General features: G+C 33.8%; 3 protein-coding genes across 3 annotated transcripts; 2 read left to right on the forward strand and 1 right to left on the reverse strand.

The window, feature by feature from the left end:
* Positions 1914-5593, forward strand: LOC109335946 (leucine-rich repeat receptor-like protein kinase PXL1). The gene is made up of 2 exons (XM_019572225.1): positions 1914-4909; positions 5048-5593. The coding sequence occupies exons 1-2, from the start codon at positions 2266-2268 to the stop codon at positions 5452-5454; spliced, it is 3051 nt and encodes a 1016-aa protein (XP_019427770.1). The 5' UTR covers positions 1914-2265; the 3' UTR covers positions 5455-5593.
* On the reverse strand, positions 6846-8793 carry LOC109335948. Its single transcript, XM_019572227.1, has 2 exons — positions 8109-8793; positions 6846-7987 (listed from the first exon to the last, which is right to left on the reverse strand). The coding sequence occupies exons 1-2, from the start codon at positions 8595-8597 to the stop codon at positions 7298-7300; spliced, it is 1179 nt and encodes a 392-aa protein (XP_019427772.1). The 5' UTR covers positions 8598-8793; the 3' UTR covers positions 6846-7297.
* On the forward strand, positions 10677-11983 carry LOC109335949 (cysteine-rich repeat secretory protein 3-like). Its single transcript, XM_019572228.1, has 2 exons — positions 10677-11461; positions 11822-11983. Exons 1-2 carry the CDS (start codon positions 10684-10686, stop codon positions 11947-11949), a joined length of 906 nt encoding a protein of 301 aa, XP_019427773.1. The 5' UTR covers positions 10677-10683; the 3' UTR covers positions 11950-11983.

Below are 13298 nucleotides of genomic sequence, written 5' to 3' on the forward strand. Positions count from 1 at the left end.
TTAACGAATAAATAAAACAGTGTTATAATTAATTAAATATAATTAAATACTGATTCTTTTCTATCCGGCCATATTTATGTAATAACATAGAAAAAATATCGTTGACTTACCCAAATACTACCGTTAGATAGAAACAAAAAGTTTATATCTAATGTTATCATCACTTTTAAATTCCTTTTCTAATTACTTTATTCTCATATATAGCAAAATAAAAATAACAGATTTTTGCCATAATTAAGAAATGCATTCCATCCTTTTAGAAGAGGTGCCAAAATTTTGAGTTGGGCACCATAAATTCATATTATGAAATGAGGAAATGATAGATGTTGATAATGGGCAATTCTTTGGCATAAAGCCATGTGGGACACCAAAGCCTTCATCCTTCAAATGATTCCAAAATGGGCAGAAAATAATAGCATTAAGACAGTTGAAAGCATTAAGCAACTTCCTTTTTCTTTTGGTGAATTCACTTCCAATAATGAGGAATCAAGTACCATTCTTTCTTCCCTCATGAACTTCCCATTTCACGTGGCTTCCAGCCCTTCCATTTTCATTGTTTATGGGTCCAATTATTAACCTTTGATTGTGTAATACATTAATAATATCAAGTTTCATGTTATAGTTTCGTAGTTTAGTATATCTATAATAATTGCATAGAGCCAGATGTGCCCATGTGGTGGCCACTGAATGGGACATCCTACAATTGCTTTATGACATTCATGATTGGGTTTGGTAGGTTCAGACAATGATTGTCACAAAAACACATTCCTTATAATATACCATTTCACTGTTTTCCTTACATGCTCAGAAAACAAAAAGTTTCAAACTGTTTAGTGTTTCCACAGTGGATTTAACATATCAAATGTACTACTAATATTAATTACTGACAGTGTAGCTAACTAAAAAATTAATGCATTTTATAACTACTTCAATTCTTAAGTTAACCACTTGTGCTAAGTGGCCAAAATATACTAAAATTTGACTACTATATATTTAAGTCTAGTGTACGAGAGTTATATTCTCTTCATTAATGGAGAGACGAGTGCTTTAAAAAACAAAGAGAAATGCAATTTTCAGTAACAGATCTATCATTTCGATTACTATAAAATTACACTTTTATCATTAAAAACAAATGGAGAAACATGCATTTATCTATTCATTAATAGAGATGATCTTTGTTCCTAACTTATAGTATGTTAAAACTAAAAGTGCTATTCTACTATTAATTATATTTTAGTCCAACTTTCCCCATAACTTTAGTTAAAGTGTAAGATGGTATGATGCAAATATTCCTTCATGATTGTATCTTAAAACCTACCCTAACACCAACACCAAGATACTACTTCAACATAATTGTTTTAAGAATACATTATGACAACCGAACATGATTGTATCTTTCTCTCTAGAGCATTAGAAGTTTAACAGATTAATCACTGATGTGCTAACTAATTAAATACTTTGTTGGGAGGTACCTTGTACAATAATAAACAAAGAATACTGCATGCAGGGAAATGTTTTACCAATTTGTTTTTCCCTCTATGGTGGTGCTACTACTGCTTCATGATGAAAACAAGCGAACAATCAAATAGTAAAAGAGAATAAGAAGAAGACATAAAAATAATATAAAGAATTTAGTAACAGGTTTGACCAATTGTGCATACGTCTTCAGGAGTGTTGAGATACTACTACTATGTACTACAGAATAGAGTTGTGTCTGTGGCTATTGTTATCCTTATTGTTCTACTTGTACATTAAGTTTACATAGCACATAAATATATAGTCCCCTACCCCAACCTCTTTACATCAGTTCAAGCTCATAATTTGTATTGTTGTTATCTGAAAAAATGTTTGGTATAGTGGAATATGAGTTCTGTGTAACTTTTCTAAACTCAAAAAAAAAAAGTAAGAAACATTAGGAGTTAGGACTAGGTAAATTAGCACATGGGTTGACCTTATTATAGGCAGTTCTGGCACACATTCTGTGCATGTTATGATGTCCATCAGATTTCTAATGACTCCACAGATAGACAGTCATCACTTGCACATGATTAGTTGGTCCACATCCCAAGTACCCACGAATATCCTATAAACTAATTATCCTTTTGTTAATCAGTTATCTATCACTAATCAACTTAACTATAAACTAATTTGACACTCACAACTTCCTATAACTTTCCCTCTACTCTCCCTTCATGCATTGTTCTTTGCATTGAAAAATGCAACAAAATTAAAAAAGAACCAACACAAAAGAGAACAATTACCAAAATGCAGATCAATCTGCTAATCTTATTCTCTTTCATTGGCATCTCTCTTGTTTTTACTGAGGGAATTCAAGCTGCAGAAGATGGTGAATTGTTAACTCTACTTTCAATCAAATCCAGTATCATTGATCCAATGAACTATCTGAAGGATTGGCAGCATCAAAGCAATGTTACACAAGGAGGTTCACCTCATTGTAGCTGGACAGGAGTTTGGTGCAACTCTAAAGGCTTGGTAGAGACTCTTGACATCTCTAATATGAACCTTAGTGGTCGAGTTTCAGACCGCGTCCAATCGCTTTCGAGCCTGTCTTATTTCAACATAAGTAGTAATAACTTTGCTTCATCATTTCCCATATCACTCTCCAACCTCACCTCTCTGAAGAGCTTTGATGTGAGCCAGAACTACTTCACTGGCAGCTTTCCCATTGGTCTTGGAAGAGCTGCAGGATTGAAATACATTAACGCGTCAAGTAACGATTTTATGGGTTTTATTCCAGAGGATATTGGAAATGCAACATCGCTCGAGAGCCTTGATTTCCGAGGGAGCTACTTTGTTTCAATCCCAAGGAGTTTTAAGAACTTGCAGAAGCTCACATTTCTTGGCCTTTCAGGCAATAACTTCACAGGGAAGATTCCAGGATATCTTGGTGAACTTAGTTCTCTGGAGACATTGATTCTTGGATACAATGAGTTTGAAGGTGAGATCCCTGCAGAGTTTGGCAACCTGACCAATCTTCAATACCTCGACTTGGCTGTAGGGAGTCTCAGTGGACAAATTCCACTTGAGTTGGGTAAGCTGAAAAAACTTACTACAATTTACTTATACCATAACAACTTCACTGGAAAAATTCCACCTCACTTTGGCAACATTACATCACTAGCATTTTTGGACCTCTCTGACAACCAGATCTCAGGAGAGATTCCAGAAGAATTTGCTAATTTGGAAAGCCTGCAGCTCTTGAATTTGATGACCAACAATTTAACTGGTCCTATACCAGAGAAGCTTGGTGAATTGAAAAACTTGCAGGTGCTTGAGCTATGGAAAAACTCTTTAAAGGGTCCTTTGCCAGAAAACCTTGGAAAGGTATCTCCTTTGGAGTGGTTGGATGTATCCTCTAACTCGTTATCCGGCGAGATCCCTCCAGGTTTGTGTTCTAGAGGCAATCTCACTAAACTAATCCTTTTCAACAATTCTTTTTCCGGTTCCATTCCAAGTGGACTCTCAAACTGTTCTTCTTTGGTACGTGTTCGGATTCAGAATAATCTTATTTCTGGAACTATTCCTGTTGGGTTTGGAAGCCTTCCAAGTCTTCAACGGCTGGAATTGGCAAAGAACAACCTCACTGGGGAAATTCCTAAAGGCATTACCTTATCCACATCTCTCTCTTTCATTGATGTATCTTGGAACCACCTTGACTCTTCTCTGCCCTCAGAAATTCTTTCTGTTCCAACCCTTCAAACCTTCATTGCCTCCCACAACAACTTTGAAAGTGATATCCCAGAAGAGTTCCAGGACTGTCCATCACTTTCAGTGCTGGATCTTTCCAACACCCATATCTCTGGCAAAATCCCAGAAAGTATTGCTTCTTGTCAAAAACTAGTCAACCTTAACCTTAGGAACAATCATTTGACAGGTGAAATCCCAAAATCAATCACAAACATGCCAACCTTATCTATTCTTGATCTGTCCAACAACTCACTCACTGGTAGGATACCAGAAAATTTTGGAAGTTCACCAGCTCTGGAAATGCTGAACCTGTCCTACAACAAACTTGAGGGTCCAGTACCCTCAAGTGGGATCCTTATGACCATGAATCTTAATGATCTTATCGGCAATGCCGGTCTTTGTGGGGGAATTCTCCCTCCATGTTCTCAGAGTTTTGCAGATGTAAGCCATCCACATGGGAGATCACACATCAGACACATCATCATTGGTTTTGTTACTGGCATTTCAGTGATTTTATCTATTGGTGCAGCATTTTTTGTTGGCAGATGCTTATACAAAAGGTGGTACTTGTGTAACAATTTCATCCATGATTGGCTCAAACAGACCAATGAAGATTGGCCCTGGAGGTTAGTAGCATTCCAAAGGATCAGTTTAACTAGTAGTGACATCCTAACATGCATAAAGGAATCAAATGTCATTGGCATGGGTGGCACTGGTATTGTTTACAAAGCAGAAATCAATAGACCTCATGTAACAGTAGCTGTGAAGAAACTGTGGAGGTCAGCAACAGACATAGAAGAAGGCAATAATATACTGAGAGAAGTGGAACTCCTAGGAAGACTTAGGCATAGAAATATTGTAAGGCTCTTAGGATATGTTCACAATGAAAGGGATGTGATGATGGTTTGTGAGTACATGCCTAATGGAAATCTTTGGACAACACTGCATGGTGAACAATCTGCAAGGTTGCTTGTAGATTGGGTCTCAAGGTACAACATAGCTCTTGGAATTGCGCAAGGGCTAAACTACCTCCACCATGATTGTCATCCACCAATTATTCACAGGGATATCAAGTCTAACAACATACTCCTTGATGCAAATTTGGAGGCAAGGGTAGCAGATTTCGGGTTGGCAAGGATGATGATCCAGAAAAACGAGACACTTTCGATGGTGGCCGGATCTTATGGATATATTGCACCAGGTTAGTACTCATTATTCAGCAGTTTATTTATGTATTTTCTAGTATACACAATCATTAATATTATGAAATTGTTACTGCCCAAGTGAAAGTGAAGGTACATAAATGATTGACATTATTCTATTTTCTTTGTGGTTTTAGAATATGGATACACTCTGAAGGTTGATGAGAAGATTGACATATACAGTTATGGTGTGGTACTTTTGGAGCTCATAACAGGCAAAATGCCTTTGGACCCTGCATTTGAAGAGTCTGTGGAAATTGTTGAATGGATACGAAAGAAGAGATGCAAAAATGCCTTAGAAGAAGCATTAGACCCCACCATAGCTGGTCAGTGCAAACATGTTCAAGAAGAGATGCTTCTTGTACTTCGAATCGCAATTTTATGTACTGCAAAGCTTCCCAAGGAAAGACCATCTATGAGAGATATCATCACAATGCTTGGAGAAGCAAAACCGAGAAGAAAAAGCACTTGCCATAGTAAAGGTCAAGAAAGTAGCATGGATAAGCCAATATTTACCACTTCCCCAGTAGTAAACCTTTTGTAGCAACAAGTTGGTGGGTTTAATATTTTTCCTTTTTTTTTAATTTATGCCAATGAATTGTGAATTCCTATGTTATGCACTGTCTACCTAGTAAAAAACTTAACAGAGAGAAAATATATGTATTATGATAAGGTTCATTTCACAAAAGATTGCATTAGATGCAAACTTCCATTTAAGTAGTTAAAATTGTAGTAACACATGGCTACCTTTTCAACTTTAGCTACCATCTCATACTCATAGGCACTGAACAAAATCCTCTGTGGTGTTGTAGCGTGTGTCAGTAAAATCCATAAGAAAAGTTGTAAAATAAAAAACCAATCACAATTCACAATAAACATTCTGCCTTTCTTCTACGGTTTCCACATAATGGTCTAGGGATCAGTAGTTACAATAATTTGATCTAAATCTTAGATGCCATGCAATCTAGATGCAATAAAAAACCATCACTTCATCAAACCAAAAACAGTTGAAATGTATGTAAGAAAGGTGAAAGGAAGTAACATCTGTGATGTAACATATGATCCAAAATAAAATATAATTTTTTTTCAATATATGATCTTGATTCCATATTCCCATTAACAGGACCTTCATATCTTGTTTTCGTGATTTCTGTATATCCGATTCCCTGTAACTATCATGATTGTGAAGATAATTTGGAGGACATAATAACAACCAAGCCTTAAACTCACTAATGAATGCGATAAGTCAGGTATAATTTCCAACGTGCCTCATATAGAGCCACATAGTAAAATATCAGGTAATTGTAGTCTTTATTATGTTGTCGTACAGAGTAATTGAGATTTAAGACTTAAAAAGTGACTGGCCGCCTCTAGCTAGCAAGAAATTGAAGGCTGTCTGGTGAAAGAAAACACATGAGGCAGGTGGCAGAGATATTTTATTTTACAGTTAAACACAAGTAAGCAATGATAAATAAGCATAAAAGGGATGGAAGTAATGAAATGATAAGAAAAAAATGTATTTTTTGGAATCTTCACACAGGTCTAAGGAATCTGTCTATGCTGTTTTTAGATAACTAATAATTTTCTTTAGTACCTCATTTATTTTATTGAAGGTCAATATTTTCCTTTAATCAGTTTTTTTTTGTGGGAATTGTAATTGAGAAAATCTATAGAAGGAAGAGATAAGGGACTAGTAGAGAGAAGAAAGATATGAGCATGTACTATCTTGAGGATCAGTAAGGCTCCTTGTATATTTATAAATAAGTTGCGTGCATTACAAGTAAACAGCACTTAATGCTACATTCTTTAAGAGTATCAGTTACCAGACAAACCACTATTTGAACATTGTTAACCACTTGTTTGTTCAATGTAACTAAAGTAGAAATATTTTTAAAAAAATCCTAATTTATTCTAAAAAGAAGACAACACAATTTATGCATTCATGAGTAACCCCATGAGAGAGAAATTTTCATTAAATCACTCAATGCCAATATACATTGTCATGTTTTGATCAGATAACAAGTTGGAGAAAGAAAGAAGAAAGAAGAAAGAAGAAAGAAAATAAAGGAATTAAGAAATGAAGCTGAGGAGAGAAACGGCATGACAACACTCTTATCATCCTTATGTGTTCATCCACCAATGGAGTGCTCCTTCTACTTCTAAATCCAAAGCAACAATGAAGGTTCATTCCAATTTACATCACCCCAACATAAAATAATCTAAATCCCCACCAAACTTATCTCTTCATCGTCACTTCACGCACCAGCACCGACGCATGTTCTTGCATGCATGTCCATAAATATGATACCACGGTAGAAAAAATGTGCCCATAAAGCAATTAAGTCTCTAATTACAATTTCTTGTTCTTTAAATCTTTAATCAATTCCTCAAATATAAGACTCATCGTAGGTGAGCTCAGATGCAGTTGTAGGACGAGCCTTGCTACCTTCATACTTCTTTTTACGATTACCCCCACCACAAGAAATTGAAAACTCACACCCATACGCAGTTCCAAAACACGAAAACAATCCACTTCCACTACGACCAGGCTTTTTTTGATTCTTACCTTTACCCTTTGTGATTATCTTTTCCTTCATTATGTTGTTCTGCCCTAAGTGATCGTATATCAATGGTTGTTCTGTCGAACCCCACCTTTCGATCTTTGTCTTTAGCCCTTCCTCTTTATGACTTTGCTTCCATTCTTCAAATATTGTGTTCCCTGGTTTGCGTGGCATCGGTAGCGGCATTGGATACAACCCTTTTGCTATTGCAGCCGCCACCACCGACGGTGATGGCCCCACATCAGAACACAATGACCCATTTGCATTCACAATTTTACCCCTCTTTGTTATTGGTGCATTAAGTTCAGAATCACCAACTTGGCTCTCATCACCATAACCTACCTTTGAAGGATTATAAGTATAATCTGTGATGGTGGATTCATTTTTTTCGCTTTGTGATCGTTGTAGCGTGAAGAGTTTAGAATCATAAGCATTATTATTCTCCTTGGTGTATTGTTGTTGCGGTGTTTGGTTTATTTTATGTTTCTTAGGATCCAATATATCATAGTATCCTACCTGGAACAAAGATTATACGTAGGTTAAAATTTACATAATTTATTTAAAATCATATTAAAAATGCATCTTAAACCATAAATTTATAATCATTCATGATGATGTAATATATATTTTTTGTTACCTCTGAAGCACTTAGTTCGGAATACATAGGCATGCTCCTCATTGTTGCATCAACTAGGTTAACACCAATGTTGAGAATCCCTTCTGGGCGACCAGAAGGTTTTCGAACTTGTAGCGCAACAAACCGCACTTTTGATGATTTGCGGTTATTTGCACGCACCGAAGGTGGAAGGAGGTTGGTGAGGAGCACACCCACGGTGCCAATAAGAACATCTCTTATCCATGCAGACGCGTAGATCTCAATAATAATAGCAGAATCTTCTGCGGTGAGGAATTCATCATCAACGCGGAACACAAACTTCTCATTCCATATAGGATTGTTGTGTCCATCAAGGTCTATTTGGGTGGTGAGTTTGCGTTCTGGGTTCACCCATGCAACTGCGTAGGCTTTTATGGATTTGGAAACAGGTGCAAGATCTTGGGCTGATATGAGATTAATTTCTAAGAGCTGGAATGGGGATGCAAGTATTGAAGATGTAAGGGTTGACATTTTCTCTTGTTTGGTGATAGAAGAGAAAAAACAATTATGGACAATGATGGTGGTTCTGGTGCCTCGTTCACCACCGGAAACGTGAATCAAATGAGAAGGTCTTTCTCTCTCTACGTTAACCAACACCTACACGTTTGGTTCATTGTGTTTGATAACAATTAATGAAAGTGTGTTATCTTTATTTTTGGGTCATAGCCATGTGTTAGGATTCGGGCAATGCCAAATAGAAGGGATGAGTTGTTTATGCTTGTTATAAAACATTTTCGTTATAGGCCATGTCATTTCTTTTTAAAATTTCTGTTATCCTTTCTTGACCAAGTTTAAAACCCTCTAATTATTGGAAATGTTGTTCGAAAAAGGTAATTATAGAACAAATTTACAAGTTGTACTAAATGTTGGGTATTCAGTGATTGACCAAAGTTGTTAATGTAATCAATATTGCGAGTCGTTAGAATTGAGCTAATTGTGAGGGGTTTAGATAGTTTGCACTTTTGCATGGTAAGTTCATATTTTATTATAGAGCTCTTTCATTTTAAGGAATTTATAAAGAGTAACTTTGCATTAAAAAATAAAATCCAACACCTTCTAATAGGTTAAATATATTTTCAAAGCAAAGCTAATCTTTTTAATTTTTTAAATAATGTATGGATAATACTTTTTCACATTCAAAGTAAAGAAAAGAAAAACAAACACCTAACACAATAAAACATTTGTTATCTTAAAAGTGTGTAATACAATATATGTTATTAGTTGTTGTGATGGATTGGAAAAAATGTAATTAAGTCAAAAAATTATTAATTAAGTTTTTCTGACTAACAACATACACATAGAGACACAAGTTTATGATACAAGATATTTATCCCATTGATCCCAAAATCATGACAAATTGACAATCAATATTATTATACAAACCTGATTTTGCACCTATTCATAATCATACGTCATCTAAAGGCATTGTTGTCCACTCAACAACAAATTTATTTTTACACTTAAAAGGGTACATCAAGAGTGAATGTCTTCTACATTTGGAAAAGAAAAAATATATTAAATTTATTTCAATTTTTCCCAAACACAAATCGTGTTGCTACTAGTTTTAACCAGTGTTATAAAACTCGGCTCGAACCGGCCGGTCAGATCGGTTCAACCATGAACCGGTTATCTAATCGGTCTGAGTCTCTCATCTAACCGGTTTTGTATCAAAATTGGTTTAACTCAGTTAGTTTAAGCGTAAAACTGATGATTTGGATGATCGGACCGGTTGGACCGGCCGAATCAATCAAAATTAAAAAAATAACCAAATTGATGAGGTGAAAAAGTCAAATATTTTTAATTTATATGTAATTATCTTTGTCACTTGTTATCTTACGTTATAACGAAATCTTTGTTGTTTAATTAAATTTTAAATTTATTGTACATTTTTGTTGTAGTTAAAGCATAGTTTATATATTATTTGATAATTTTTTCAACTTGCTTGTGTCATTTTATAGTATTAAAATTTTCTTTATTGATTGTTTAATTAGGTACACTAATGTTTTTAAATTTTGAGTATACAATTATTAAATGTTGTTATACAATATCATTAATTTTTAGAATTTTAATGTAAACCGAGTTAACCGGTCCAATCATTGACCCACTGGTTGAACTAATGACTCATTGACACAGTACCCTGACCAAGTCATTAACCGGTCCGAGTTTAATAACACTGCTTTTAACATTATTGTCCACTAGATGTTAGAAATAACACTGTTGGAAGACTAATACTAAGCCAGAAAAGCCTTAACTTGTTTGACTAATTAAATTATTAAACTTACATCAGCATGTCTAGTACAATAACCCAGGGGGTAACACAAGGTTGAAATTGGGGTAAGACAGAAATTTATAATCTTTCTATATTTTGACTTGTTGCTAGTTCTATGACTTGTGTCTCTCCACTTCATTCGGTAGATAGGATTAGCTAGGAAGTGTAAACCAAACCAATAAAATCAAAAAAATAATTATCACCTTTTCAAAAAAGTAATACCAAACAATTATCAACCCAACAAATAAAACCTACCCGGTTAATTTAGATTTTCATCAAAACAACCAAATGGATTTTCCTCATTCTACTATCCTCCTCATTCTCACTTTCTTAATCTTTTCTTTACCTTCTTCTAAACCAGTTTCTGATTATAACACATTAGTGTACAAAACTTGTGCTAATCAAACCTTCAATGATGATCAGTTTTTTCAATCTTATTCTCAAACACTCACTTCTATGTTCCAACAACTCATTGCACAATCCTCCCAATCAAATTTCTTCAAAACAAAGGAACTCATCAACAACAACACATCCCTTTCAGGCCTTTTCCAATGCAGAAAAGACATAACCACACAAGATTGTTTCACATGCGTGAATTCGCTTCCTCATATGTCAAACACCTTGTGTAGTAATTCAATATCAGCACGTGTGCAACTTGATGGTTGCTACATAAAATATGAACAAGAAAAGGTTCTAGAAACAAGTAATGAAGAATTATCTGATCAAAGTAATAGCAATTTGCTTCATTACAAGGATTGTAGGGAAATTTGCTGTGTGAAAAATTATGTTGAGTTCAGAGAGTTGATGGATGAGGCCTTTGTGGAACTAGAAAATGGGATTGTGAATAGTGATGGGTACTATAAAGTGAATTACAAAGGGGTGCAATTGATGGCACAATGTGAAGGTGATTCAGAAACTTGTGAATGTAGTCAATGTGTATATGCTGCAGTAGAAGTTGCTAAGGAACAATGTAGTACCTCTCTTTCAGCACAAATATATTTGGATAAGTGTTTTATAAGCTATATTTACCAGCTGGATTCATATGGAAATGGAAACTCAGTCCCAGGTAATTATTATATTATATTAAATTGATTCAAGAAAAAAAGTCATGATTTTTCATTTTGGTTTTTGATTTATCTTGCTAACTAATAGGGACTAAAGATTATATGTTATCTGTCCTGGGTGAATAAAATATTATTATATGAATAAAATAAAAATTTTAAAAATAGAGAATATCATTTTAATTGATAAGGAATATGACACCGTTATAAATATGTTATATCTATACAACAAGTACCTCATAGGAGAGTAATTTTGCATTGGAAATAAAAAATATTGCTTGTATTTACTTATATTCAAGAACTGTTTTCCTTGCTATTATAAATTATTATTCGTACATTTTTATATAAGAAATTTATGGATACAGGGACAAAAAGAAACAACAGCACTGAAAAGTTGGCAGCAATAATTGTTGGAGGGGCTGCAGCTGCGGTTTTAGGTTTTCTTTTCTTATCATTTCTGAACTCTCGATGCAAAAAAGACGAGCATGAATAGAGTGAATTAGGCTGAAGTGATTAAAATTTAGCAATATTTTTGCACGTAAAACAGTCTTCTTTCTTTAGTTTATATATTAAGAAGCCAATAGTTGAAAACTTATTTTTTGCATGCAGATAGATTATGAGTCTGATTCACTCAACATTTTTTACATAAATTAAACAAGACAGTAATTGGATTCCTAACAGCATACTTGAGTTATTTATATTGACCACTAAATCTTTATCTTGATGCCTAGGCTGAATTGATGAAATAAGGTGAGATCTTGTCTTTGCTTTTTTATAATAAACAATTGGCCTTTGAGTTGAATATCTGCTATACTCTTTGGAATGATATATTTGTTCATAAAAAATAATAATTCAATCAGTTAAAAATCATATTTCATTATTTTTATTCAATTGTGAAAACAAAACAAAATTAACTATACATTAAAAATTAAATGATTAAATGAATTTAATGATGAAAGTAGATAAATCAACAAATACTATTTCCTGTAAATGAAATGCAAATAATGGGTTTTGCACCTATTTTTTATTCATTTAATTCACCTAAAAATAACAATAAAAAATAAATATGGTGTATGAGATGATTCATTGTAGATTACTCATCAATGAGATATTCGAATTCATCACCTTATATTATGGACTATGAGATAATTTTTTATCAACTAAACCAACATTCATTAGTAAATTATAAATAATTTTTTGGTTAGATCAATTTCTTTTTTAATTCAAAATCAATCCAAATCCAAAAGAACCCTATATGCTTATTAAACTAACACACTTACTTGTTCTCTAAAGAATTATTACCACGAAACCTTAATATATATATATGTGTAATTTTTTTTGTAATATGGGTACTTTTTTTTAAACAAGCTCTTAGGCAAAACCAAATATTTAATAACATATATATATATATATATATATATATATATATATATATACAAGCTCTGAGGCAAAACCAAATATTTAATAACTACATTGTTTTCTAAATTCTCTTTTCACCAAATTATTGAAATTTTTAATATGAATCTTTGAATTAGACTTATTAAAATGGACTACCTTAATAAATTGGAACAAGACTGCGTATGAACCATGCTAGATAGGGCCCAATTAAAAAGTCGAGTTATAATAAAAATACATGGAATTATTATCTAAATCTGCCCTATGCGGATTACGTGCTAAGGCGAGCAAGCTCACATAACATTCTTATTTTTACAAAACAAGTTTTTTACTGTGATTTTTTAAATTATTTCAGGGCTTGATTTAAATTTTTAAGCCTGAAGTACCAAAACCATGATAATCATGAATAACCTTTGGTCACAACAGTTTAGCTTATAATAAACTAGC

The sequence above is a fragment of the Lupinus angustifolius genome, chromosome LG20, assembly GCF_001865875.1.
Source record: "Lupinus angustifolius cultivar Tanjil chromosome LG20, LupAngTanjil_v1.0, whole genome shotgun sequence".
Classification (NCBI taxonomy): Eukaryota; Viridiplantae; Streptophyta; class Magnoliopsida; order Fabales; family Fabaceae; genus Lupinus; species Lupinus angustifolius.